The sequence below is a fragment of the Leptodactylus fuscus genome, chromosome 11 (genome assembly GCF_031893055.1).
Source record: "Leptodactylus fuscus isolate aLepFus1 chromosome 11, aLepFus1.hap2, whole genome shotgun sequence".
Classification (NCBI taxonomy): Eukaryota; Metazoa; Chordata; class Amphibia; order Anura; family Leptodactylidae; genus Leptodactylus; species Leptodactylus fuscus.
The window spans coordinates 43648307-43671724 of NC_134275.1; the positions used below are offsets into that span (position 1 = coordinate 43648307).

A 23418-nucleotide genomic window follows, 5' to 3' on the forward strand; every position below is an offset into this window, starting at 1 on the left:
CGAAAAAATTGAAAATCAAGGCGACTCTGCTGTAGATTTGGGCTTTTTGGGAAGACTCAAGGGTCTGTAAGGTGGCAAGGTAAAATTGTAGCCAGATATTTCAGGATCTTTGGAAAGGAATAGGCAGATGAGGAGATAACAGCACACCGCCGGCACATCCTACTTAATAAAACATGTCTGCAGCTCACCGCAAGGAGACGATAAATCACATCCAGACAAGATGCTCAGGAAACAAAAAGACAATATATAGAATCATTGGAGACCTGATCTCACGTCTAAAAGGATCGCAAGAGAAGAATCTGTTGTCTCTATCCAGCCCAGGAAGAGGAAGCGTACAGATGAGATCAGGGGCTCTCCTGTGTAAGGTATACAATGAGAGCCTCGTGTCTTCAAGATCAGGGCCAAGAATAACTGGAAAGCATTGAGCACAGAGGTTTTCCCATTACCACTTATATTGTTGGGGAGTGAATGGAAGAGTATTGTGCCTGCGAGACCACGCTCCACTCACTTCTACATGTACCCCCAACAGTGCCACAGAAGTGAGTGCAGCGCAGGTTACTTCTCCATTCACAGAGGTGTCTTGTGCACCCCTGTAGCCCACTATTACTAGGTGTCCAAGTAGTGGAACCCCTGTGGTCAGGTTTGCTTATCCTACGGATAGAGAAATTACCATCTATTAAAACAGAGATACACTGGCAAAAAATAAATATTAAAAATAAAACAAATAATTATTACTATTATCATATCATTGTATATGATTGTGTTAAATTAAAAAAAAAAACGTGAAATTTGGTCTTCAGATATCCAACCTTCATCTACCTTGCAGCGAGTCCATTGGCTGTCTGGTTGGTGTGTCTTTCATTAGTATTTTTGCATTCTTAGCCATAAAAAAAAAAAGCAAAAAGTCTAACCAAAAACAACAAAGTCTAAAAAGATGAGAAAAAAGTGGGGAAAAAAATATTTATATAAATAATATGACAAATGACTGCAATGACAAAGTGAATCTTACCCCAAAGCCCAACAACGGCCTACAGACTCCAGCAGCCAGCACAGACAGGCCTTACGGAGACAAAGGAGTCCTCATAATAGCCACTTTACATGAGCTGTAGCCTGCAGTATGTTCGGGTCCAAAGATCTCTTGCAAAGACCAAGGGCATGAGGTTCATTCCTGTAGTGACAATACAGAAAGAGTCTAGGCCGGCCTACCAACCCCTCAAACACATTGTAAGACCCCCAGAGTCAACCAGCAGAACCACCTGAGACAGCAGAAGTCTCCTTCGAAGCCCAAGCCTTGGATATTTTTTTTACCTACACATTGCAGAACATGCCAGTGTTTTGCATGTGGCTCATGTAAAACCACACACGCACCCCCACCCCATGACAGAAATGCAAACTTGATGCACATAAAAACCCCAAGCTGAATCACCATCTTGGCATCTGGAGCCCCCTCCCCTCAAGACAGGCAAAATAAGATAGAAATGATCAAAACTTGCTGCCTGGAACTTTGTTCCTCAATGCAATACCTTCAATCACCCCCCAAAAGCAAAGGTTCCCTTCTGTTTGCAATCCAACAAGCACCCATTAGCAGTCCTGTGATTGGCAGGAAGGAGGGGGGAGGCCCAGCACCCTCCCAGGATAATGTCGGCTGATAGATCAGACCCAACAAAAGCCAACGGCACAGCACTGTCTGCCTTCATAATAAAAGTCCTCGCTCTACCTTCCCCTCTCTGATTACCAAGCCCTTCTGCTGGGCTGACTCCAGACGTGCACCACGGCCAACGAGATGACTTGTGTGTTTTCTAGGATCTTCCAAGTGGAAGGAAAGCAAGGAGAGTATAGGAAAAACAGCATAAAGACTGCAAACATGGAGGCTCGTCCTCAGTGCTGCCTTGTGCTGGAGCAGCTGACATAGAGGAAGTCAAAGGAAAGGAGCACTGGAGATGGGTAGACTGCAAACATGTAGCATGGCACAATTTAACCCAGACAATCCCACTGTAAACTCGCACATCTGCCTCAGATCAGGTGGATGGAGTCAAGATTATCCTTCATTAGGACACAGTCTAGAAAACTGAGCTCAATAGACAAGAGAGAGGAAGAAACGTGGATAAGGAGGAAGGGTTGGAAGTTTCGAAGCAAGCAAAACCCAGAACCTTGACATCACATAGGTGAAGGAAACCCCACAGAAAACTCTAACGGTAGATTGCAATTTCAAGACGAAAGATCAAGACGACATATTGCAAATCTTTAAAACTGAAGACATTTTTGATCCTATAGTAGAGTCTGGTTCATCCACAAAGTCTCACAAGCCCTGAAATTATAACACTATCCTTAGACATCCTAAGAGAACATCTGAGGGTCTTGAGACTTGGTCAACTTAAGACACACCTCAGCGGATATTGGAGACAGTCGATCACGTCCCTGAAGCAAACAAAATGTGATAAAGTTTAGGAGACAAACCCAGGAGCCACTTGAATTCTTGGGTGGTCAGCAATACAAAAACAATGCAAAAAGTTGGAGCCGTAGCAAAGTTCATTGCCGGCCTGGCTCTTAGGACTTGTCAAGCCATGACCTATAGGTTGGTGAGGCCAGGAGAATTAATCTAGTCCTTGGTCTGCTCTACAAACACATGTAATAGGTACAAAGGAGAAGACAAAGATCAAAAAGTCAACCTTTCCAGATGTCTACATATGTAGAAACATGGACGCCTGGGCTGAAGGAATTAGGTGGCCAAGTGAAAGTCTTCCCAAGTATAGATCCTCCTAATCATTGGGTCAGATACAGACGCCCTAGGGTGCGATTCATCTCCCCCTCCCCCCCCAGAACTTACCCTGCATAATCACCATGAATTGAAGAAAACAGTCCCAATATTACATATTACTAACTCTAGTCAAATGATCCTCACCTTCCGAAAATCAAACTTCATACGTCTTCTTTGTTTTGTGCGCATTTAACACTTTGAAAGCCAACAGGAATTAGGAAGAGGACGTCTAACAGGTTACGTCAAGATGTTCCTAAAGTGCTCTCATGTAACATGAGCTGTTAATATCATCCACACGTTTGTTCCTTGAGGTTCCCAGAACTGAAGACAGGAGCAAGGAGTGGGGAAGGAATCTCAATAAGGAACGCTACAGAAAGGGCTGATAACAGGGAACAATAGAATGCAGTGCAGTGCATCGTGACAATAGAAACTTAGCGTCTGGGGGAAAATGTAATCAAGACGTATCCTTAATATAAGACGACACTAGTAAGATCTACTCCTCCTCTCTGCAAAGTTTCAGTGTGGGGGTGGATGGCGGCGCTGATCTTGACCACTGTGGATGGATCAAGACCTAAAAAAAGAGAGAAACTCACACGTCACAGACACATGAACACACAGCTGGGGTACGGGGATGTCCAAAGTGTTCTCTGGCAGCCCTTATGGCAGACCAGGTCTTCTACAAATCGCATTATACAGTAGTTGTGGTCACATTAATAGGACGTGCATACAAGTAATTAGAAATGGCAGCAGAAAGCCCTTACAGACTGATGGCTCCTGGCAGGACACAACAATGGAGTCAGTAGCACAAGCCCCAGGTGTTACCCCGCAGGCTGCGGCCTAGCCAAATCCTTGAAGTCCTAAGCTTCTGCTCTGTCATTAAAAATGATGCCTGGTCTTGTTTAGCCGTCCTTCTCAAGGATTGCATGGAATTAGATCATCGCCCTCTCCTCCACCACCCCCTCCTCCAGGCCTCTAGTGAGCATGCTCTCCTAGCTCACTGCACTGTTTACAGAGGGTATGACCAGCCACAGTAACACCACTGCAACCTGGTGGAAGAAATTATGACCGGTATGGTCATAGAGAAAGAGACAAAGGCATTGGAGAGAGGAGAGTGTGAATGTAAGATGGCCAACACATACACAGCCTAGTTAATATAGCCTTTATCTAGGCCTCTGACTAGAAGCCCAAGAGAAAGCCAAGAATGGAGGGCTGGGTGTATGAGAAGATGGTGGTGCACTAGGGGGAAACCACTGCAAAACAGCAGCAGGACCTGAACACTGCAAAAATGGAAAAAGTTACCAAAACCATAAAAATAGGACAAAACTGGTGACAAAAGGCTTGGTTAGCTGCCAATGCATAGGGTTTATCAACTAATGGAAGAACTAGATGTGCCACAACTTATTATGTAGTTGTGTTTCTGTAGCAGAGCTGTGTTTGTCCAATGCAGGAGCACAGGGCTTCTCCAGTGTCAACTACGGTTCTACATTGGACTACATAGAGGCCTCATGGGATGTCTGCCAGAAGAAAGGCCCTATTCACCCTACACAAGCCAAGAATGTTCTATTTTTGGGTTAGATCGGGCCTTCCTTACTGTACAGGCGTCCCTATATATATATATATATATATATATATATATATATATATATATATATATTGCATGGTTTATGATTTTTTTAACATGTGACCGTCAGAGGCTGAATTAATTAATGAAATCCTGAAAGAAGGGCTCAAACGTGATGTTAACGAAGCTGAAGACAGCAGGTAATCCTTCTTTACCGCAAGCCAGCAACAGATAAGGACGTAAATGGGAAAGCAAGAGAATCAGCCTTGGGGAAAAATTCATTATTTGCATTAAAGACCCCATGAGGCCCAAACAGGAAGCCCTGGAGAGTAAGAGAAATTGTAGCAAAACTTGTCTAAAAAGAATAAATATGGCAGAATATAGATATATACAAACACACACATAATATCACATATATACCCTATACATCAGGCCATGTTAAACATTATTCATTCAGGATCTCCCCCCTTTCTGGACTCAAGCATTGATGGTGGATCCTCGGGGACCTCCAGGGCTCCACTGACCAACACATCATTATTCCAGAGCTACAAAACTAGACACAGCCTCCAGTATGATCCGCCGTCCAGTGTAAGGGCATGTTCACACAGCTGTGTGAAAAATCAGTCACTTGTTTGATAGAAAATTTCTACAGGAACCTGAGGCCAAGTCTCAGATTTCTGCCAAGGATTTGCAATTTGTGCTGTCACGGATACGCACGTTCATTAGTCCCATGCCATGAGGCTAATCCGCGTGTGGCTACTCACCGCCGAGCCCAAGTGGCATGTCAATACTTTTATTTTTGCAATGCAGATTTCAATGCTGCTTGCTATGACTACGGCGCAGATTCACATTAAAAACATTGGGATGCGGAAAGTGCAGCGGTCACCAAAAATTTATGTTTAACGTCATCAATGTCAACATGCCCTAATGCAGGGTACATATCAGTGCCAGAAGCCACAACATAGATTCCATCATAAATCCGGGGGGAAAAAATAAAAAAAAGTTAAAACTTCATGACAACCCAACTTTAAGCCGAGGCTACACATTGCAGAAAAGTTGCATTTTTTTGTTGCGTGTTGTTTCTAGAACCAAAGCTATGAAGGATTTAGCATGAGAGACGACTAAAAGACCTTCCTTTATATTTCTTCTTCCTTCTGAAGCCAATCTTGACTCGCACCACTCCTGTCCATGAGATGTGACTGGTATTAACGCCCAAGTGAGTGGGGCCAAGCTGCAATACCAAACACGACCTGCGGACAGGTGTGGCACTTATGGAAAGAAAACATGAATGTCCTTTAACCTTAATCTGTCCATTTTCTTGTGCAATAAACGAAACACAACAGACTTAAAGAGGTTTCCCCACACACAATGCTCAGATACGGAAAGAGGATAAGATCACTCAATAGCCGTGACCCCCAGCATGACCCCCGGAATACATGGAATGGTAGTGAGCATGCAAGACCACTACTCCGCTTCAACATGACTGACAGAGCACTGGACTTAACTATCCATAGAAGTGAATGGAAAATTGAAAATAAAAAGTGTATAACAGTAGACCTGGTTTGTGATTCCCAACCTTAGTTTAGAGAAACCCCTTAAAAATCCCCATTCCAACCCAAAAGCAGAAATTTAAGGGACAGTACAGGGTAGTCTGGCCAGATTATGAGACAGCTATGACTGCAACCACATATGTAGGAGCAGGCTAAAATTGCAAGCTTTGCTGCAGCTCCTTCCTGGGGAACCCCTCACCAGGTCCAAGGAAACTAGAGGCCGTCTATATGTACAAAGCACACAAGTCAGCCTGAAACCCTATGGCTTCTGCATGCATTGTGCCCATGCCATGGACTTCTGGAAACTCTGACTCCCATTTTAACATTTTCACTGCAGTCTCCTCCGAACCTGACCTCCTTCCCTCACCATGAAGCAGGGATCCACAGAAAGCAATCCTAAGTCTACTGCTCAACTCCTGCCAACACACACGACATGATTCCAACAGGGCCTGCAATATTTCTACTGCTCAAGCCACCCAGGCCGAGATGCCCTGAAGATTTCACTAGGCCTTGACGACACAATACTGTACCTGGCAGAATGTGATGCCCCTCCAAGAGCCCTTCAAGAGAGGAGACTGTGCCAGGTTGTGAGTGAAGACATGTGCACGGCTTGTGTGTGACAGAGCTCCCTCTACTGGCCAAGCCGGCACATTGGAGACCATTTCGAGTCGGCTGTAAGCAGCAGCCATTTCGCAGACGGTGCAGGCACCTCATTGTCTTCTGCTGCGAGCCATGAATACACCATTAGACCTCAGGTTTCTTTACGTAAACTGTACAATTATCACGTCTGGGGCTAGTGCAAACCTTCCATAGGGCAAATCCATACAACTAAAGCTCTACATGACTGTGGGGCCAAAAGATTTTACTAAAAACCAAAAGATCCTGCACTAGTAACAAACATGCTGCTGGATTATCAATATCACTGCCGGCCCAAGTACAAAATCAATGTGAGGCGATTCAGCAAATGCCCTTAGAGCATCATATTCAAGGATCCAAGGGGAGATTATCCATGCAACAACTGAGGTGAACTGAGCAGGTCTGAAGGACTCAAGTCCTATGATGATGAGCGTCCGCCCTCCACAAAGGGTCCTCCACGCTCGTATTGATCCTCTGACTACCGCATCAAATATTTATGCTACCTCTGCACTTCTGACAGTCGCACACAGAACATGTCCGCTTATATCATGCACCCAGCAAAACCCTGAGACGTCAATCTGCAGCTTCAGCAATTTGTCATATAAGGATATAGATAAAATGGTGAATGGTTGCAATTAATAGAAATGTATGGGAATAAAAAAAAAAAGAAGAAGAGGGAATGGGGGGGTTGCAAGGAAACGCCATGGAAACTGCAAGCCGAGGACTTGTGCCCTACTTCTGCAAACATAAAATACATAATTAAAACAAGGAGTGGAATCCACAGCTCGGTGCCAGCGAGACAGACAAAACCTGTGCTGAATTCAAGGGTCTTAGGAAGGAACCTAAGCAATTTGCAAGCCTTCAATGGCTCAAGTCGGTAGCTGCTGCATCCATGGTCAAGGGTATTGGTCTGCAAGCTGGGTGCAACAACAAGTCTCACCATGCTGGAAGATGTAGTCTCCCCCTAAGCTGAAAAACACATGACCCCCATCCCAATCATATCATCTGCAGTGACAATGGAGGTCAAAGTAGAGAGGGGGGGGGGGTAACAATTTGTACACCCGTCATATTGAATGACACTTGGATGTGCACAAACAGGACTGAAGCTGCTGCTGGTCCTAAGTAGATCAATGTGGAAGACAAGGCCAGACAGAAGGTCTTTTCATGGGTGTAGACATCTAGACATGGTACAATGTCTGCACAGAGAAGAGCTGGTGTTCAGCACCTACCAGACTCATAACCTCAGTACAAGCCATGCACAGCCTCCCCCAGGGCGAGTCCCAGACAAGCAGGCCTCACAGTCAGCTAACGTGTCCTGCCTTTTTTTTCTTCTTCTTCTTCTTCCTTGGCCCACAAAGCCTCCGCAGTAGGTCACGTGACCTAGCTCCCTCTATAGGTAAAATGAAGGCAGTGACAACAACACAATAAAAAAAAAAAGAAATCATGTCTGGAGAGCCATTTCAGATCAGCAGCCATCTCCGGTGACTGCAAAGAAAGCCACAAGAAGCCTGGTCTAGTCTGCAAGGAGGTGAGCAAGGGAGTAAAGAGCCGAGATGGCACAACAGGAGAGGGCTGCACCAGGCTGGCCAGGAAACATCTGGGGCAACACATATTTTCTTCCAACGGTTGGAATTGCACAAAGTCTTGTAGAAAGGAAGAAAATATGCAAAGAGATTCGATGCTGGATCCTTTAGTGACAAGATTGAGGATTCTAATCTGGAAAAATCCCGACCAATGCTAAGCAGTGGTTTAAAGGGATTTTGACCCTATAGATCCAGTATATTGGTATGGAAAAATCAATATCATTGACCATTGTGTTGAGCCTTCAGTAGCACAGGGGTGGCTAAAGGTCCCCGTAAACAGCAGAAAATATCAGTTGAACCTGCAGATTTTTGTGTGTGGGGGGGAGGGGTACGATATCTTATGCCTACAGAGACCTCCCAAGTTGTGAGGGGAAGAATCGCCATGAGGAATCATTTACTGGCTGATTCTTTACTACCCCGCTAGATAAGCTACCACCAGAGATGTCCGGTAATGGTGTACTCTCTTCTCCCTTAGACACACACAAACCGAGAGTGCATGTCTACTGGGTAAGAGAAAGGAATCGACTAACAAAGCATTCACCAATAACTATTGAAGGTGTATGGCCACCTTAAAGGGGCTTTCCAGGATGAAAATATTGAAGACCTATCCAACACCCAGGACCTCCACAGATTAGCTGGTTGAAGAGGCTGCAGCATCCGGGTGAGCTTTGCGACCTCTTCACAGATACTATGCACAGCTCTGTACTTGGTATTGCAGAGGAGTCTCATTCACTTAAATAGGACTGAGTTGCTACTGTACCATGTGACCGATGAATGCGACATCATTGGCACAGGGAAGAGGCTGCAGCAGCAGAAGTCTTAGGTGTCAGACCCCCCAAACATCATATATTGGTGTCCTATCCAAAGAATACGCCATCGCTATATATAAGTCCCAGAAAACTCCTTTAAGGACTATGCAAACAGCTTCCTCGACTACGTGACTGAATTTTCAGGCCTGGGGTGACATTTAACAAGACGTTTATAAGACATCTTCTACCTAAGAATGATCCTCTTGAGTAGGAGCTACAGACAGTGCAGCCCTGTGAATGGTTGTGGAATGAGTGAATGTGTCCAAGGCGCTTATTGCATCTATGGGCTTTGAATAAGTCTTCTGTGTATTTAACACACAAAAAGCTCATTAAATATATATTCAATTATTTTCAGTGGTATTGTTAGCACCAGCGAGCTGCGCGTGGCTGTAGAATATACCATGATGGACACAATGGTGGCAAACCAACCGAGGGGCAAGAAATAGCAATTATAGTTGTAGAGAAGGAGTAGAAAAAGAATCACTTTACTAAAAACAGCGCCAGTCTTGCTCCTGGACAAAGGGTCGTAACTCAAAGCGCCAATCATAGGCTGCAAGTATCAGAACTCAGAATCACAATCAGATTCCTGCTCCTGCCCGACACCACTCTCTTGACATTAAATAATCTAGTTTACCTGCTCCGGTCTGGCAGCACCCACTTGGTATTAGGGAGTCTAGTTTACCTGCTCCGGTCTGACAGCACCCACTTGGTATTAGGGAATATAGTTTACCTGCTCCGGTCTGACAGCCCCCACTTGGTATTAGGGAGTATAGTTTACCTGCTCCGGCCTGACAGCACCCACTTGGTATTAGGGAGTCTAGTTTACCTGCTCCGGTCTGACAGCTCCCATTTGGTATTAGGGAGTCTAGTTTACCTGCTCCGGTCTGACAGCACCCACTTGGTATTAGGGAGTATAGTTTACCTGCTCCGGTCTGACAGCCCCCACTTGGTATTAGGGAGTCTAGTTTACCTGCTCCGGTCTGACAGCACCCACTTGGTATTAGGGAGTATAGTTTACCTGCTCCGGTCTGACAGCACCCACTTGGTATTAGGGAGTATAGTTTACCTGCTCCGGTCTGACAGCACCCACTTGGTATTAGGGAGTATAGTTAGCAAATCAGGTATCAAAACTAACTGCACTGATTGCTCAGGAACAGTGGGGGGCTAGAAAAAAAAAATCAATTGTGTGGGAATCCGTCGAGGAGCACCTATTAATGAATGAAAAGAGCTTGAGGTGATTAAAGGTCCTCTAAAGCATTTTCAGCAATTTCTCTACAAAATTCAATTCTGCAAGTGGCCAAAAATCATACAATACACAAAATATTCATAGATCTCTCCCCCTTCCATCAAATGTCATCACAACATCATTGTCACAGAGGGTTTCCTACAATAAGCAGCCTCTACCATCACATTAATGTCCACATCCATGGATATTGACACCTCTAAAGAACCTCATATTGTCCGTGTGTCCTACAAGGAGCAGGGTACAACCCTCACCTTCTTTCAATCTTTAGAGTTAACAGTTTTATAAACAAAGTTTTATTGTGTAACTTTTTAATATACTTTGAGCCTCTATTTCTCAGAGTTTTCAGGACCTCTGCTTGCTACTAGCGGGAGGGGTCCTTGTTTTGGTTCACAGGATCTCACCTATACAAAATTCCCACAGCTGAGTGTTTACTACAGCTGGATTTAGTTCATGAAGAATTGTCTAGATTGTGTACAATGTAACAAACCCTCAGCTGTGAGAGGCATTAAAGCCCACAAGTGAAGGCTCCTGGACATTACTACAGCATGGACATACCTCACACATTGATGGTTGGAATAATCCATCTTCGAGCACGTTCTGCGTCATCCCTACCATGACATGTTGTGTTTTGGAGTCCCTACAGCTATAACAACCACAGCATGATCTACATTTTATAGTCCCTACTGCCGCATGCTCTATGTTTTTTGGAATCCATGCTGTATCATTCCAACCATAGCTTGATGCTTTTTAATCCCTACAACAGCATGTTTTTTGAGTCCCTACTTTTTCATCCTGACCACACCATGCTCTACTTTTTGAGACCTTAATGCTTCATTGCTACAAAAATACATCCTAACTTTTTGAATCCCCACCTCCTAAATCCTACCAGAACATGCCCTCTGTATTTGGATCCTTACTGCTTTATCCTTACCACACCGTGCATTTTATCCCTATAACTATATCAACCACATCATGTCCCGTTTTTGAGCCCTAACTGCTCACTTCCTTCCAAAACATATTCTTATGTTTTTGATTCCCTACTGCAGCATTCCCTACCCTTTAGTGTCCATGTTGCATCATTCCTATCATGGCATGCTCTTTTTGGAACTCCTACTGCTTTTAAGTCCCTAATTCTTTTTATCCTAAATACACCGTGCTGCACTTTTTGAATCCCTACTACAGACTGCTCTATGACTTGGAGTTCCTCCTGATTCATCCCCATGTTGTTCTTGAGTCCTTACAACTATATCAACCATGGCATAATCTATATTTTTGAGCCCTTACTCTAGGAGCACGTTCTAGGATATTGAATCCTTACTACTGTACTGCTTCATCCTCACCACACCATACATTTGGTATATATATATATATATATATATATATATATATATATATATATATATATATATAATCTCCACAGCACACTATATTATTTCGAGTTCTCTCTGCTTAATCCCTACCACGGCATGCTTTTGAGTGTCTACTTTTCCACCTTAGCGACTTCCTGTTATACTTTTGAGTTCCTACAGCGTCACAGCAATACAACATGCTCAATGGGGCAGATTTACGAAGACTGGCGTGTTGTACGCCTGTCTTAATACAAGTCTCGACTGGTGAAGGGAACAAGTGATTTATGAAGAGTAACCTTCCACCAGAATGGAGACCTGCTATAGTTTGGAACCTGTGTAGATTTCCATCACAACTTAAGCCAGAAAACGGTTAAGAGTTATAATGGATTCGGCACAAGAAAGGGTCAAGTGTGCACCACAATATAATCCCTTTACATCAGAAAACTAGCCTAGAAGGATTGATAAAGCTCCCAAATAAGTCTGCCTCCTTATCGCGTAATCCTGCTATACTTTGTATTTGAGTCCCTACTGCTTCACCCCACAACTGCATGTTTTACAGTCCCTACTTTTTCATCCCAAACACACCATATTCTACTGTGAGTCCCTACTGCTTCACCCTTTCTAAAGCAAGCTGTACATTTAGAGACCCCACTGCTGCACCCCTATTACCACCATTCCCTATGTTTCCCTATAGCTGCCTTCCTATCACACCAAGCTCTATCACTAGTGTATTGAGAGGATTTCCCTCATTGACTCTACTAAGAATAACAGAAGTACACACAAGACAACCCTTGCAATTCTTAGTAGGAAACTGTCCTCAGAAAATTATTAGCTTCCAGCTTCCAAAAAAAGAGAAATCTTGAGGCCAAACATATTGCACGTGTGGTTACTTGTATCCTTCCTCAACCACAGCCATGGTCCCTGTGTCATCTTGACCTTAGCTCTGCTCTGTCTAGTAGACTCTAAAGCTATTCCACGGCCATGGGTTTTTGTAGGCATAATACACACCGACAAACAGACAAGTGAGGTCCAAAGTTGGAGCATTTACCGGTGAGTGTTAAATAAATACACTCGCTACACCTGCTGGAAGGCAGACAGCTGCAGACGCCACCGCATTTATCTCTGGCAGTTTTCCTGACATTGCAAAACAAAACAGAAAAGGTGAGTTCTCAAGCCATTTCCCTCCATAAGGCTTCATCCTTCAAGTTAGGAGTCACCATGGCCAACAGCAGACACCTACACACATACCCATGCAAGACAAGCGCACCTGCTCTTTCTCTGCCATGCCCCACTCACTAACCCACACCACCTCTGATCTTCTCAGGACCTCCATCCTCACTTACAAAGCTTCCCATGTGCAAAAACTGCTCTGGTTCCCATCAAAAAAAGCATTGTCCTACCTCATCCAGGCCTACAAGAGCTTCACACACGTTCCAGACACACTGTGGGTGCAGCCAGACTTGGGGCATGCTCAGTGCACACAGCTACTCAGCCATTGCACGGCATTCAACAGTAACAAAAAAAAAAAAAAAAAAAAGAAAGAAAAAAGGAGGAAGTGTCAATGCAATGAAAATCAGACCAGCTAATCCAGCGGCTGTACTTGCAACGTCGTCCTCCAGACCAGTAGGCTGACAATCACACCGCCACGTGCTGTCGCTGGAAGCTTCTTCAATGTATTCCAGGCATTGAATCCAAGGAGCCACATTCCAGTGTGCACCACAAGCCCACACAATGCCGTGCTGCCCGCCCTGTGAGTGTGCACACATCCCTATTGTGTCAGGCCTGCAAACAAAGGCCAACACTTACAGTCTGGTCTTAATGGACTGCAGGCGCTGGTATCTCTATTTTGCAGGACATATGACCTGTGGATCTCCAGTGCTTGCAACACCATAACCCCCTAGCATGCCCTCCAAGCCATTAGTTCTGGGAGCATGCTGAGAGTTGTAGTTCCTAGCAGCTTGCACTGTCTATAGCTAAGGGAACTGCTGTCTAGAAGTTGTAGACTATATTTTGTCAATGGATCATCTTGGCAGACGCAGACATGACTGCGTTTCCTTGACAACAATGGTTAATACCTCGGAAATCTTCTGCATGCTTTTTTTTCTCCTCTTTTCTATTCAATATGGAAAATCCAGCGATGAGAGGGGAGCAAGAGTGATGGGTATTCAGTACGCCAAGGACTTGCTGCACAAGGTCCCTACAGAACCATTCCCTATCTAACTCGTATGTAACCAGAATATCTGGTCCTAAGAGGTAGCTATTTGGGGTATTAGACCCCTGGAAGACTGAGGGTCATATACTGTGCCCCTAAACTTTACTATTCTTCCAAGTGCCAAAAGAGAACCAAACAATGGAACGCTGCCACATGTCTATCTGCTACAAAAGTAGGATGAAGTGGAGGGCAAGGATGGCCACACACATTTATATAGGCCTACCAGGTAATATGTCTGGAGAGAAGGATCACACATGAGAAAATTCAGTTTGCCCAGTTTGTTTCTTCTCAGGATATACAAGTCACCTCCTAGGAGTCTGGCAGGGGCTGCTTCCCATTGAGAATACATGGACAAACTGAGCATGCATGTGTAAGCAGAGATGGGCAGGAATAGCCATCAGCAACACTAGACAGGAGCCCATGCGGATATTGTCCCCCTCCCACATTTTTTGTTATTGATATGTATAAAGTGAAACCTGTCCAAAAGACGGCCCCCTCCAAGAAAACCACCTCACCGGATTCTTTGAGAAGACCAATTTAGAATTTAAGTTTGGGTGGTCTCAGAAGAGTTTTCACGGTTTAGAAATACAAAATGAAGCAAAAATCCCATCCTAAAACGCCCCCTACACCAGATTCACACTATTGTTAGGGTGTCCGGAGGAGGACAAGAACAACGGACAAACGGATTGCTGTATTTGGACAATAATGGAGCCACATAAACCCCACTGACTACAATGGGGTCTGTTCTTTTTAACTGAAATTGCTGGTCGAAAAAGTCGATCTTGGATTTTCACCTGAAGATTTTTCACTGATGCAGATGTGAACACAATAGAAACAATAAGTTATGGGTAGTAAAGAAAAGACAGTAAAAACTGCTCAAAGGCTGCTTTCACACGGAGTAACACTCCGCTCATTCTGACACGTAAACACGTGTCAGAGTGAGGCGCTTCAAAACAGATCCCATTGACTTCAATGGGTGCCGTCTTACGCGCGCTACACATTAAAATCAATGGGAGGCTTTTAAACTCATTGATTACAATGTGCAGCGCGCGTAAGATGGCACCCATTGAAGTCAAGATCTGTTTTGAGGCGCCTCACTCTGACACGTGTTTACGTGCCTTGAAGAAGGAGCACGAAATGCAGCTCCGAAACGCGTAGCCATGCAATATGGATCTTGCTGTAATGCACATTACTGCTTTTTATGAAGACTAAATAAAAGTTAAATTTTATTCATCCAACCTATTTTTATGCTGGATTCATCTCCTTTGAAAAATAATATTATTCATCATTTCTTTACCTGACTTGGTCTGAAAATTGTCACATTTGTTACTAAGAACTTTAACTCAGGGTCCATGGATACTTTTTAGCTCATTTTGTAACTCTGTAATTGTTACGAAGGTCAATGTGGGGTTTCTAAGAACAATGGACAAATGTAGTGTTCTAGTCTTTGTACATGGGCAGAAATAAGTGCCGGCTGAAGATATTAGAAAGCGGATAGGCGCTCGCCAGTTCCAAGATATTAGAGATGAGCGAACACTGTTCGGATCAGCCGATCCGAACAGCACGCTCCCATAGAAATTAATGGAAGCACCTGTGACGCTGACTTTGCCAGCGGCTGGCGTCACAGGTGCTTCCATTCATTTCTATGGGAGTGTGCTGTTCGGATCGGCTGATCCGAACAGTATTCGCTCATCTCTAGCAGATATACAATATGGGGCCTCGGCATGCCCAGCCGCCACTGTTTGGACCTACATTTATTGACTATAGCATTAGCTTACCATTAGCTGCCCCTTTTTGTATGTGGTAAACAACTGTAAAACAAGCTATAAACCAATGAATGTAACGGTCAGCACTGTATCCTTGTGACCCATTAGACCTTTTTAACAATTTCGGCTGTCAGCGATCACCTAACTGGTTAGTACTTTTGTTAGTATTCCTCCAGCACACCGCCATGTGTCAATAAATATGGCAGCGCCAAGCTTTGTCAGGCCATGGAAGGTTTCACAGATGACACAACTTCAGATAGAAATGCTGCCGTACTAGATCACACCTAATGTTAAAGGGACTTTTGTATGGACGACCTATTCCTGAATGGAAAGTGCTGCACGCCTCTCTTAGTCAGCTATGATCCCTCTCGAAACGCGTCAGCTAGTGTTGGACTTACCACTTCATGTTATACCATCCTGTGTCTGTGATTGCTATACTTTTAAGTCTTTTGGAACTAATAATAATAAGAATTTTTTTCTATTAAACAAGGATACGCTGGACTACAATTATCGTGCAGCACTTTGGATTATCACGTTCCTAGCCGGTGGAATGACAAGTCCGTGCGTCCAGTCCTTCAGTCCGGGAAACAAATGTCCAGGTTAGTACACTTACATATATTTTACTAACCTTTTGGTTTTTATACCGCAAGTTATGCACTACATTGCTTGTGGACTATTATGGGTGGCTGTGTTTTTTCCCTCTCCCTTTTTCCTTCATTACATTGAATATTCCCGAATGGGACTGAATTCATTTGCCACAACCTCTTCAAAGGGGTGATCTGGGAAGGTCCTAGTTATCAGACCTCTACCAATCACATACTAAGGATAGAGTATTAATACAGAAGTCCCCAAATCCCATCTAATGAATGTGGTCATATTGTGACACGCAAGGTAATATGGCCACAACTCAGCAGCCAGCATAAAGACAACCCTGCAAGGCTTCTGTGCATCTACATAGCAGCACGATAATGTTGCATGGTCACCACTTTCGTCCAGGCAGAGGACAAGCTAACAAAATAGCACCAAGTTACTACAAGCCACACCAAGAGAGAGCTAGTAGCAGAAAAATACAATTTCTAGGATAATCCTTGCAAACAGCAGGAGGCCACACAAAGGAGGAGTTAACGGAAACAGGTTCTTTGGAAGAATTTTAACCATTAAGTAAGACAAAAAAAAAAAAAAAAAAAATCAATTCTCAAGAACAGATGCCTCCAGCAGTGAGGTATACACAGCCATATACAGTCATATAGCAGAGCTCAGGCTCAGTGTCTCACTAGTCTCCATGGCACAGCGTCCTCCCAACAGGGTGTAAGGTCAACAACTATACAATATGTGCACTATTAGCAATCCCATAATCTGGTAGGATCTGTGCAAACAAAAAGACACTCACATGCAAATCACTTCCAAGTAGGACTCTGGGGATGGGTGGAGGTGACTGCAAACTTTCCAGTGTCCAAATGCAACATCTAAAAAGCAAGAAACTAGAGATGTGGCGGGACAGAAGTGGGAAGATTCCACAAGCTCTTGGATCCAAGCAGGATGGGCTGACGTACCTCCACCACAGGCCACTGTGCCATCAGATTCTCCCCCACAGCTGCTGAGGCCTACCCTGGTGTGTCCATGAGCTTTCAGGACTAGGAGTAGTGAGGAGCATGCTCAGTGAGAGCTCCTTCCCTCCAGCAGGAAATCAGCTCATGGCTGGTTGGCTGTACTGTGGAGAGAGATTCCTTGTGCTCAGCAAGGGCCACCATGTCAGGTCATTCTGCATTCATTAGCAAAGCAGATAAATCCCTTAGGGGATATTCACACGTGGCAGATTTGTTGCAGAAATTTATGAGACTGTCCTATTTATCTAAATGGGGTTTGTAAAAAATCTATGCACATACCACAAAAACAACCCCGTGTATAAAAAGGTGAAAAAATGGGTTTGCATAGAAATATAAGCATATTCAAAAGATATATACATGTAGACCGTTCTGCTTATTGTCTATGGTTGGAATTAGGCCATATCTGTCAATGTGGCACCAACACCATCTGATACGTTGCGTAAATAACAAGCCATTCAGTGAGCAAGGTGTTCCTACAGTGCACGGCAGGCTGCATGTCACTAGGCTGGAACTATGCTTTCAGGGGCACCCATACAGGTTGGCGAAACCATAGAACTAAGTTATTGGGCTGTTCAGATAAAATGACTCTGCCCCCCCCCCCCCCCCCATCTTCCACAATCCCTAAGAGTTACACCATAGCGCCCTTTCATTTATTTTTTTTATTTTTATTTTTATTTATTTTTTTTTTTTTTTGGGGGGGGGGGTCTTCTTCTAGACCATTATTGTGTTAGAGCCTGGAAAACAAAAAACAGAATTTGCGGCTCTAACCTTAGAATGAAGCTAGTTTTGTGAACAAGTCTCAGAATCCTTGGCACCCACGGAAGATAAGAAACCCATTTCACTGTAAAAATTGTTTTAGAAATACTCCAGGTAGAAAATACAGATCTCAGAGCAGATGTGTAGTCAAACCCTGGCCCAGGAGCCCTAGGGGTCCCATAAAGTGCCTCTTCCCAATATGAGGAGACCAGGACTATGGACAATACATTATAGCTGCCTTGCCGCTTCAGGTTACATCTCTGTCTCGCAGAAATTACAACCCATTGTGTCCAGAATCTACATCTTAAAGGGGTTTTCCAGGTTTAATAACTGATGACCTATCTATTGGAAAGGTCATCAATTGAAGCTCAGCAGGGGTCACACTTACATCCAGGACCCCCGTCATTCAGCTGCTTATAGGGACTGCACTGTGGCCTCTTCATTACTTACCAAGTGCAGAGCCATAGTGGTCAGCATTATTTCTGAAGTCCTGGGTTCGTGTCCAGCCAAGGACAACATGTACATGGTGTTTGTATGTTCTCTCTGTGTTTGTGTGGTTTTCCTCTTGGGCACTCCATTTTCCTCCCACACTCCAAAGACATACCGATAGGGAATTTAGACTGTGAACCCTATATCGGACAGTGAGTGATGACAGTCTCTTTAAGCACTGCAGAATATGTTGGTCGTTACTGATGCTGAAACGTGGGGAACCCAGATATCAGACCATCATTGATCTTCAGTTGAGACCTATCCTAAGGATAAGTCATGAAATGATAAGTCATGAAATGATAAGTCCTGAAAAACCCCTTTAAGTAGAGTAGAGGAAAAATTGTGTACAAACCCAAATGCAGCTCCGAAACTACAAAGAAATACATTAAAAATGCAAGAATTTGACTTCTTATAGAAAAGGCCCAAAATACAAGAATATAAGCACGAAAATTTCAATGAAAAATATACATAAAAAGAGTAAAAATAGACAAATTATAAAATGTATGTAATTATAATAATAGCTAAATCTTCACTAAGTGATTTATATTGCTACACTCGGAGCCTAAATCTTAAGGGTCCAACACATAAATAGCACACAAGTGTCTACAGGGCTACAATCCCATATTGGTTTCACTTAGAGGGAGATATCGCAATACCTTCACCTACCAAGAACCAATCTTCAAGGTGGATCCCGGCTGTCAAAAACCTGCAGGGTCTACTCATGAAAATTAGGTTACACTAAAGGCTATATATATATATATATATATATATATATATATATATATACACACAATATGATCATGGGTTATAAATTCAGGAAGGGGCCACCTTAGAAGAGGTCCACTAAGGAGTTAATAACTTCATGTCTGCATAACTTCAAGTTTGCATCAAGGACCTAGTTCTAATATTGTGTCCTACAAAGCTTGCGGGGCAAGGAGAAAGGTTGGATGGTCCTCGTGTAGAAGACTGCATTGTGCAACACAAAGGAAAACAAGATGACAAAAAACCGAGGCCAAATAATTCTAATAAAAGGTGAGTAAAGTTTCCAAGTCAAGGGGAGAGGGGGGGGAGGAGAGAAAAAAGATCTGCATGCAGCCATCCAAAGCCCAGCAAGCCGGGCCCCGCTAGACGTCTCTAAGACAAGAAACATTAGCCAACACTAGAAATATGTAAATTGTCTCCAACAGCCTGGAGGGAACAAAGACTGTATGACAAGTCAGCAGCTCCACAAGCTGATCACTGCCAGATAATAGTGAGCAGGAGGGCGAGCTGAGCCCTGATGGGCTGACGTACCTCCACCACAGGCCACTGTGCCATCTGATTCTCCTCCACAGCTGCTGAGGCCTACCCTGGTGTGTCCATGAGCTTTCAGCACTAAGAGTAGCTGGTGAGCATGCTCAGTGAGAGCTCCTTCCCTCCAGCAGGAAATCAGCTCATGGCTGGTCGGCTGTACTGTGTCAATAAAGGAAAGATTCCCCCGGGCTCAGCAAGGGCCTCCACCAAAGTCCAAGTCAAGGCACTGTGCTCCTTCATGGAGGCTACCACAATCCTACACGCTGCTCTACCCTAAATAGTAAAGTGTCATGGGTGTAAGGTCACAGACGGTCGGGTGTTACTGATCCAAAGTGCATGCAAATTACTGAGGAATCTGAGAATTAACACTATTCTAGCTCAGGCTCTCTGAAGTAAAACCTGACATGCTCATGATGTTGGAGAAATACATATAGAGACGTAGAAAGCAGGTTTAGGGTCAGATGTCATCTACTGGGGTTTCTGATTCAACACCCAAAGCTAAATTCAGCCGACAAGATATAAGGGGATCTAGGATGACATAATATTCCAGACATATGGCCCTCTGCCTCTCTAATAATAGGTCACAATGACCCTCCATTACTATGCAGCTGACATGGAGTCTTCTGGGCATATTCTCCTGCCCAATCTGACACCGGACAAGATAAATGGAAGTGCATGGCAAAGCAACAGTCCAACACCAAGCACGTATGGTGCAGGGCTCCTATTGTACTGAACTGAAAGCCACGACAACCCTATCCTATAAACTGATAACTTAACAGATGTGTCTACAGGCAGGAGAACCTGTATATTCTGGCATTCAGATCATTAAACTAACAACTTCTCTTAAAGGGATGTTCCCATCTTAAGAATTTTAGTTTTGCTCCCAATTTGGGATGGCCGTGCACTGCTCCCATTCATTTCAAGCTAAGTGCTGTAGTTCTTCTATCTCTGACACTCCCATTGAAATGAATGGATCAGTAAGCAGCATCCATCTTGACCAATCCTCCACTCTCATGTCAGTAGTGGATTCAGAAGCAATGCGCAATATAAAGGGAGGTCTTATATTTTTCCCTTCTGGCTTTGGATGTAAACCAAATGATAGAGATTGAGTTTCCAAACATGTAAACACGTGTCAGAGCGAGGCGCTTCAAAACAGATCCCATTGACTTCAATGGGTGCCGGCTTACGCACGCTACACATTGAAATCAATGGGAGGCTTTATAACTAGAGATGAGCGAACACTGTTCAGAACAGCCGTTCCGAACAGTACGCTCCCATAGAAATGAATGGAAGCGGCCGGCACGCGGGGGGTTAAGCGGCCGGCCGCCGGCAAAGTCTGCGTGCCAGGTGCTTCCATTTATTTCTATAGGAGCGTACTGTTCGGAATGGCTGATCCGAACAGTGTTCGCTCATCTCTATTTATAACCCATTAATGTCAATGTGTAGCGCGTGTAAGCCGGCATCCATTGAAGTAAATGGGATCTATTTTGAAGCGCCTCGCTCTGATACGTGTTTACGTGTCTAAATGAGCGGCGTGTTACTCCGTGGGAACAGAGTCGAATTTTAAGGCCTAAACAGCAAAGTAAAACCCAGACTTTAAAAATAATATTTTAATTTATAGTTGCAAAATAATAATTAATACATTTTAATGCTACTGTATTTTTATTCATTTAATTTAGAAATTTTTTTTTACCCATTATAGCCTATGGCCCCATACACACATCCATGTATGATCAGGGGTTCATGTTCATGTGGTTTAGGTGCAAAACTCAAAACTCCGTTTTGCGATCCAGGGCTCACTAAAATAAATGAATGGTTTGTGCGCTTACCTAATAATATACATTACATGAGGCCAAGGATTAAGGCAGACAAGGATCTCAGAAGAAAAATACAATTTCCTGCATATTCCATATTGAACCAAACCAAAAAAAATAATGACCACCTTCATTTTACAGAACTGACCCCAGGGAGTATGGAGGATAAACCAGGAGCCTGAATCATTGCGCGGCTTCTTTCCCGGATTAAGGGAGTTTAGTGAGAAAACAAATTGTCTACGGAGAGGAGAGAGATGTCGGATGAATCCTCGGCGCGTCCATCTGATAAGGACAGCCGTTATCGAGGTCAGGGCAGACCATCTGCTGCACGCAGCATAGAAAGGTGCCAAAGACTAAAGGTGGCCACGCTCGCTGCTTGGCTCTAGCTACAGAAAGCCTGCCCTAGACCCGCCATCACATTTATGTATGAAGCATACCCTCCCTGCAGAAAGAGGCCTGGGCCAAAGACTCCACGCTGTACCTGCACAAGACACAAGGGACTATCCTCATATGTAAGGCGTAAGATGTCAAGTACCTGCTTTATGAGGCCTTGTCACTTACAAGAAGTCAATCATTTGTCTACAGACATGAGCTACAACCTGAGGTCCCGGTCCAGAACTATAATTCATAAAGCATGCTGGGAGCTGTAGTACAACTGACTGTAGAAGACTGACCTCAGGCTTCACCTGCTTTAATAAGGGGACTGGAACAGTCTCACCAAATTTGTATCGGCGTTATCTCGGCCAGTCAGATGAGACAACTTGTTTGTCACTTATTTAACTGATGGCTATTGCTTCCTAACCAATTCCCTGCCCCCCATGTACATGCATACTCAGCTTGTGAATGGGGGAGAGGGTAGTAAGCTGCTGCCATGATAATAAAACAGGATCAGGCATCGAAGTTAGATTTGCCTAATCCATCTGTCCTCCAGTGTCATGTCAGGGGAGAGGTAGGGGGGCCCATACACACAGGAAAGTCAGGAGGTCCCCACCCCCATACCCCAAGCGTGGGCAATCTACACATTTTATCACAAAATTGGTTGCACTTGATGTGTATGCAAACTTACTACATAGGGGCCTCCTTACAATATGGTGTACTTTGCGGCCTCCTATTGGGGTCCACACTTAGCAAGTTGCTCCACTCAGCATCCGTTCATACAAGGTAAACCAGGTGTTCAAAATCTGGATTTTTGACAACAAGAATATTATAGTCTGCAGCTTTGTTATGACCGATATATACTTGCTTTATTGTTTCCTATGTGTAACGAAAGACACCATTTCTTTTATTTTATTTAAGTGATTTGCTCTCTTGTGCAAAGTTTCTGACTTTAGTTACTGCTGTGATTGGAAAGAGTCCGGGAATCCTAAGACACTGGTGCAGAACTGTACAATAATAGCTACAGAAACCGAGAAGAAAAATGGGGGTGAAAAGACAGACTAAATACAAGTCTGTGCAACAGCGACACCCGCAGGAAATGTGCTCAAACTGCAGAACATGAACTGGAGCGTACTGGATGTGTACAGTTTCTATCTTCACTTACTGTATATGTGTCTCAGTATTATCTAATTATAATGAAAGCATATTATACAAAGAATACACCCCCATACTGACAAGCAGGAGATTTATTCTACAACAATCTCACATTTAGACCTGGATTTTTCTTTCAAAATACACCATATCATTTAACTACTGACTCAATGAGATTTCTCAATTTCTTATCCACACACTCTTTTATTAGTATACACGTATATTCACAAATGCCAACTTTGGTTTGCAAAACATCAATTTCATGTGAGATAATGGCACAGATTATGCATTTATGGTATTTGTATGGCATTCATGCCCTCTACAGATCTATACATTGAAGGATTGAGCCCCGACCGCAAAACGCACAGAACATTAATCTGTCCTGAGTTTGGAATCCAGGCTTCAGACACTTCACAAAGACCCATGGTAATACATGGTCATGTATAAGCGTCTATAGAACAG

At 43.9% G+C, this 23418-nt stretch overlaps 1 protein-coding gene across 7 annotated transcripts in view; it reads right to left on the minus strand.

Annotated features, from left to right (window-relative positions):
• EHMT1 (euchromatic histone lysine methyltransferase 1) overlaps positions 1-23418 on the minus strand; it is a 69937-nt gene that overhangs the window by 39620 nt on the left and 6899 nt on the right. For 2 of the 7 annotated variants that reach the window (XM_075259135.1, XM_075259134.1), the window contains exon 1: positions 12893-13009. The exons of 1 other annotated variant lie outside the window; for it this stretch is intronic. In XM_075259135.1, coding sequence (XP_075115236.1) covers positions 12893-12961 — 69 coding nt within the window. In that variant the 5' untranslated portion in view covers positions 12962-13009. Of the gene's footprint in view, positions 1-1523; positions 1645-6399; positions 6421-7734; positions 7918-12892; positions 13010-17023; positions 17180-23418 lie in introns of those variants that run through there. 4 more of the 7 variants (XM_075259137.1, XM_075259136.1, XM_075259139.1 and 1 more) reach the window with 4 other exon arrangements.